Source organism: Stegastes partitus, unplaced genomic scaffold, assembly GCF_000690725.1.
Source record: "Stegastes partitus isolate 25-593 unplaced genomic scaffold, Stegastes_partitus-1.0.2 Scaffold213, whole genome shotgun sequence".
NCBI lineage: Eukaryota > Metazoa > Chordata > Actinopteri > Pomacentridae > Stegastes > Stegastes partitus.
The window spans coordinates 549,747-556,514 of record NW_007577944.1 but is presented as its reverse complement, the minus strand read 5'-3'; the positions used below and the strand labels follow the sequence as shown (position 1 = coordinate 556,514).

The 6,768-nt window shown below is 44.7% G+C and overlaps 1 protein-coding gene across 2 annotated transcripts in view; it reads right to left on the bottom strand.

Annotated features, from left to right (window-relative positions):
• Positions 1-3,132: 3,132 nt before the first annotated feature.
• enpp6 (ectonucleotide pyrophosphatase/phosphodiesterase 6) overlaps positions 3,133-6,768 on the bottom strand; it is a 38,941-nt gene continuing 35,305 nt past the window's right edge. For both annotated transcript variants that reach the window (XM_008280917.1, XM_008280918.1), the window contains exons 6-8: positions 5,902-6,039; positions 4,786-4,909; positions 3,133-4,128 (exon numbers count right to left, since the gene is read on the bottom strand). In XM_008280917.1, the coding sequence (XP_008279139.1) occupies positions 3,908-4,128; positions 4,786-4,909; positions 5,902-6,039 (483 nt within the window). In that variant the 3' untranslated portion in view covers positions 3,133-3,907. The remainder of the gene's footprint in view (positions 4,129-4,785; positions 4,910-5,901; positions 6,040-6,768) is intronic.

The following is a 6,768-nucleotide window of genomic DNA, read 5'->3' as shown; positions in this document are numbered from 1 at the left end:
TGACCAGCTGGCTCCAGTCTTCACCAGGATCTTTAACAGGTCCCTGGAGCAATGTGAAGTCCCCTCTACCTTCAAACATTCCACAATCATACCGGTTCCCAAGAAACCCTCCATCACAGGACTGAACGACTACAGACCAGTGGCTCTGACATCTGTGGTCATGAAGTCGTTCGAGAGACTGGTGTTGAGCCACCTGAGGCCCACGGTGGGTCCTCTGCTGGACCCCCTGCAGTTTTCCTATCGGGCAAACAGGTCAGCGGATGATGCAGTCAATCTGGGGCTGCACTACATCCTGCAACATCTAGATGGCCTTGGGAGTTACGCAAGGATCCTGTTTATGGACTTCAGCTCGGCTTTCAACACCATCATCCCTGGAATCCTCTCTACCAAACTCTCCCTCCTCAATGTGTCTCCATCCATCTGTCAGTGGATCACCAGCTTCCTGACAGACAGGAGTCAGCAGGTGAGGATGGGAGACATCACCTCTTCAACCCGGACTGTCAGCACTGGCGCCCCCCAGGGATGTGTCCTGTCTCCACTTCTCTTCTCCCTCTACACCAACGACTGCACCTCCAAGCACCCATCTGTCATACTCTTGAAGTTTGCAGACGACACTACAGTCATCGGCCTGATCCAGGACGGTGACGAGTCTGCATATTGGCAGGAGGTTGAGCGGCTGGTGTTTTTGGTGCAGCCAGAACAACCTGGAGCTGAACAAGCTCAAGACTGTGGAGATGAGAGTAGACTTCAGGAGACGGCCCTCGCCACTGCTCCCCCTCACCATCAGCAGCAGCCCTGTGTCAGCTGTAGAGTCCTTCAAGCTCCTGGGGACGACAATCACCCAGGACCTGAAGTGGGAGAAGAACATCTGCTGCATCCTCAAAAAGGCTCAGCAGAGGATGTACTTCCTGCGACAGTTGAGGAGACATGGCCTGCCACAGGAGCTGTTGACTCAGTTCTACACCGCCGTCATCGAAGCTGTCCTGTGCAGCTCTGTCACTGTGTGGTTTGGAGCAGCCACACTGCAGGACAGAAACAGGCTGCAGCACACAGTCAGAACAGCTGAAAAGATCATGGGAGCCCCCTGCCCTCCATCCAGGAACTGTACTCCAATAGAACCAGGAAGAGGGAACATCATCACAGACCCCACTCATCCTGGTCACAAACTGTTCTCCCTCCTCCCCTCTGGCAGGCGATACAGAGTCCTGCAGACTAAAACCACCAGACACAAAAACAGTTTTATTCCACTGCCGTAACCCTACTGAACAGCTGAGCCACTCCAAGCCACAACTGCTATTTGACCTTCTATTTTGCACTAATATACATATACCTTTTTCTACTAGATGCGTAAATTCTTGTATATATTTGTCTTATTATCTTGTTTTATTTTTTTATTAATATTTATTGTATATTATTCTTTTCTTTCTTGAGTTATTTTACTTTTTTTAAATTTTCCTATTTCTGTTATTCGTGCAAATTCCTAGGGTGACACCAACAGCCGAAACCAAATTCCTTGTATGTTGTGTACGTACTTGGCCATTAAAGCTGATTCTGATTCTGATTCTAATTCTGATTCTGATTCTGATTCTGATCAAGGACTATCTCCCGCTGGACTTCGATCCCTACCAGTTTGCATATCGTGCAAACAGATCGACTTAGGACGCCATTGCCGTAGCTCTCCACACTGCACTGTCCCACCTGGAGCAGCAGCAGAGCTACGTCCGCATGCTCTTTGTGGATTATAGCTCGGCATTCAACACAATTATTCCGAACATTCTCATCAGCAAACTGGACACTCTCGGCCTCCCCCCTCTCACATGTGCCTGGATAAATGACTTTCTCACCAACCGGCCCTAGACTGTGAGACTCGGCCCCCACCTCTCCTCCACGCGGACGCTGAGCACCGGCTCCCCACAGGGCTGCGTGCTGAGCGCCCTCCTGTATTGTCTCTACACCTATGACTGCCGTCTGGCCCACAGCAACAATCTCATAGTCAAATTCGCTGACGACACCACAGTGGTCGGACTCATCTCAGGGGGAGACGAGACAGCCTACAGAGAGGAGGTCCTGAAGTTGGCAGCGTGGTGTTCAGAAAACAACCTGGCTCTGAACACCAAGAACACCAAGGAGATCATTGTCAACTTCAGGAGGCTCAGCACTGATCTAGCCCCCCTCTACATCAATGGCGAGTGTGTGGAGAGGGTCCACACCTTCCGGTTCCTTGGCATCCTCATCTCCTCTGACATCTCCTGGACAGACAACACCACGGCGATAATCAAGAAGGCGCAGCAGCGGCTTCACCTCCTGAGGGTCCTCAAGAAGCACAGCCTGACCCCCACCCTGCTGCTGACCTTCTATCGCTCGTCCATTGAGAGCCTACTGACCTACTGTATCACAGTGTGGTACGGCAGCTGCACCATGGCAAACAGGGAGAGGCTTCAGAGAGTTGTAAAGGCAGCCCAGAAGATCATCGGCTGCCCTCTCCCCTCCCTGATGGACATCTACACCTCCTGCTGCCTCAGTAGAGCAAAAAATATCATCAAGGACGACTCCCACCCTGGTTTGACCTGCTGCCCTCAGGGAGGGAGGCTAAAGGTGCATCGGAACCAAAACAGACTCCAGAACAGCTTCTTCCCAAAAGCCATCACCACTCTGAACTCACACATGCACTGACATCACAGTCCCGTCCCCCCCACCCCCAAATCTACCTCACAACCACCTACTGTGAACTCTATTTAAATGTGCAATATCCCACTGACCATGCTGTGCAAGATTTTTCTAAAATTCATACTGTATATGTAACTTATACTGTATATATAACTTATCTTATTTTATATTGAAATCTCTTCTATTTTACTTTTTGCTCTTTATTTTGCTCATTATGCTATGTTGCACTGAAGGGGCTGCTCTTAATCTCATTGTACATGTGTATAGTGACAATAAAGGCATTCTATTCTATTCTATTCTAATCTATTCTATTCTATTCTAGAATCAGTACAACATACAGGTGCTGGATCTGTTTATTTCACCGGCCTGTCTGCCAGCTGTGTCTGCATGTGGGTCGTCCATCTGAACTGAACACAACATGTTGGCACACAGAATCATGTTTCCAAAAAGCAGATTTATTTATAGATCACGTTTCACAAAAACAATGTGTCATACATAGGCTTAACAAAAATGAAATACTCTTTTAAAATAATCATTTCAGTTGCAATAATCATCCAGTACAGACCAAGTGTGCTGGATTTTAAAAGCAAAGCAAAGAAAAAAAGCAACCGGAAATGCTAGGGTTCCAAAATATCTCCTACAGGTAGCTTTTCTTTACCACTTTAGAGTACAACTCATGCCACTGCATATGATTCAGTTCAGTTCAATTGTAATTGTATAACGCAGTTTAGAACATGTGTCATCACACAGCGCTTAATGACTCTATTTTAGATGTTGCCCATTTCAAACAAAGGCAGCATTGACATTCTTTACTGTATATAACCTATCAATATACAAGTACTGTTGTGTGATTTCGAAAATGATTCTCTGACCTTGCAAAGATTTGGCTAATACGCATCACTATGTTCTGGATTATTTTGAAAAGAACAGCCCCCCAAAAAAGGAAGAAGAAGTTTACATTCAACAGCTTCTAGACAACAAATACTGAGTAAGGTTTTGTTCAGTGAATCTGTATACATTTTCAGCAAATCATCTGTAAAATAGTTAGGAGAGAACTTAGTAGTATTTTAGGTAAAATAGAGTTACAGTCCTGCTGACACACTATATCTCTACTGTTTCATAATTTTCATTTTTACTGTTAATACTATTTTACCATGACGTCATACCATATCTATGGCTGGAAGTTCTGTTTCCGGCAAACTGTCTCTAGCTACTCATAGACGGTAAAAACCCTCAGCTGTTAGATGTTTTCGTAGCATATTGCCAACAGTACCCCTAACAAAACCATACAGCAGGTCCAGGGAGTTGCTGGTTGAGCTCGACCACCAGAGCCGTTCAGCAGATACTCCACCCGAGCCCAGGACCCATTGTTGGGTAAAGGATCCACTCCCAATGTCCAGCACATCAGGTTGTAGACATCCACTGATCGAATTGGAGCTGCCCGGCAATTCCGCTTGAAATCTGGATGAAATTAAGTACACATAGTTATTTGGTCAATTATCAGGCTACAAGTTAAATGTAAAAAAAAAAACAGATTTTGAGCCTCAACTTTGACCCACCAAAGCAGCTTCTAAATAAATATGGTCTGAGATGTGACAAAAAATCAGTGAAGTACTTAGACCTCACCCAAGATGTTACAAAATTATTTGAAGCCAACTAAGTCCCTCTAAACTTGAAATTAAAATCAGACATTTCCAGATGGAACCTCCTACCCGTCCTTAATCTAATTTCAAGGATTTGGATAAATAAATTGAATAAGGAACCCTTCTATGAGCATTATTAATTTTTTACAAATAATAGTCTTTAATTTAACATTTGAACATGTTGGTATAACCTTAATTTATCTACCAGTTATCCTGTGTACTGCATATAAAAGCAATAAGGGTTTCCTCTATATACATTGAATAGAACAGTACTTTTGTAACAATCCTTCTTCAGGACTGAGTTCTAAAGAGCAGTTCCTGCCTCCAGACTCGTGACCACCACCACCATCACTACTGCCACCATGACACCACTCCGTGCCCCGCACACACAAAAAAAACAAATAATGAAAAGAAATACCTAATGTCTCATGCACATGTGTAAAAATAACTGTGCTCTTAAAATATGGTTCATTACCAGGTCCTGTTGCCAAGAAAAAGCCTCTCATGTCCAGATACTCATTGTCATAACCATGCCAGCCATTCTGCCATGCTGAGGCCTCCCCAGAGTCATTTTTCCAGTAAGGGAGTCTTGTCTTGTTCTGTAAAGACACACACACACACACACACACACACACACACACACACACACACACACACACACACCGAGTTTGGATTTATGGTGTTTTGCTGACTGGAACAATAACAATCCATGTGTGATGGGATACAGTTAAACACTGTAAAAAGACAAAAACAAAACGGTTTCATAGCACTAATGTCAAAAGCCAAAATTTTATATCTGGACAACTTAGCAAAAATTACAGTTGTGGCTCGATAATCTGACCCTTAAAAATCCAAAACCCTGCTATCCGACAGGTTTTCAGGAAAAATGAATGGAACTCATGAAAACAGCCTAAACATACCGACAGCCTTGGATTCTGACTCCGACATGACATTTTATGTCACAAATAAAGATAACGGCGAATTATCTGACTGAACAATCCAACAGATAGGCCACGTTCAGACTGCAGGACTTAATGCTCAATTCAGATTTTTTATGAAACCCAAATTTTTTGTGAGTTTGTTCACATTTTCACTTAAATGTAATTTGTATGTGATCTGCTGTGTGAACTTCATACGACCCAAAGTGTCCCGCATGCACAGAAAAGGACACACGATTCATAGTGTTCTAACAATACATTAGTTATTATAACAACTATAACAATGAATAGTAACAACAAATGGGCCTTCAAGCACCAAGCCCTCCTTGTGTCTTGACCTCCGTCCTGATAATCCTACAGCCTTGCTATCCGACATAAAAGAAGGTTTTACATTTAGTGTCGGATTATTGAACCATGACTGTATTTGCTAATTAGGACCATGTGATTAGACACTAATATGGAAACTAAATAGCCTGTAGAAAACACAGATTTAATTACTACTACCTTCTAAAATACAATGATGGTGTCCTGCATGCACAGCTTCATATGTGATGGCTGAAGCAAATTTGTCTTTTTACTGTTTATCTTTGCATTCACTGCAAATGCAATTGAGAGGACCAACGTGGAAATGTGGACACAACGTCATCTCTTACCTCAGTGATGAACCAGCCTGGCTCAGCCACAAGTGTCAGGGGGGACACAAACTTTCCTCCTTTGTAATGGAATCGTTCAGGGATCTCCTGTCTGGCATAGACACGCATGTTAGGGACCTGGGACAAAGCGGCATACACCTAGTGTAACACACATATACGAGCAGTGTTAATGGAACAGTTTCATAACAAACAATCTTATAAAGCACCTCTATATTTAAAAGTAGCATTCCAGTACTACTAAAAGAGAAATATGTGACATGTGAGCAGGCCAGCTGACAGCCTTCCCTGGGCCCGGGACAAGATGATACTAGATGCTGCCCCCCCCCACACTCCCACATCTCCTCTTTTCTTTGCTCTTCCTCTCCTCACCTGCTCCTCACCTTGCCTCCTCTTATTCTCCTCTATTCTGCTTTCTTTACATCTCTTTGATCCATCCTGCTCAGACTGTCCGACTGGGCAGCAAGCCCCTCCCACTGCACTTTGACGCTTGCTCTCTCTCTCATCCGTGGTCTGACTCTGTCCCTCCTGGTGGACCAGCGGGTCTATCCCGCTCCACCGTGACTCGCTCCCTCTCTCAGTCTCATCCGTGGTCTGACTCTGTCCCTCTGTTGCGGACCAGCGGGCCCCTTCCTCCTCATCTCTGTTACCTGACGGCAGGTGGATCTCTCGCCTCGGCCTTTCTGTCTCATCCTCTCTGACGGAGCCACTAAACTTGTCCGTTTCTGTCAAACAACCCGTGTTTTGTCAGGATTTTTATCATAGCTAATGGATATTAAGAGCTAGCCAAATAACATTACAAGGCTGACAAACGTTGGCTCCGCTGTTTCTTACCTCGCTCTACGTTGACTTTACTCGTTCCAGCTTCGT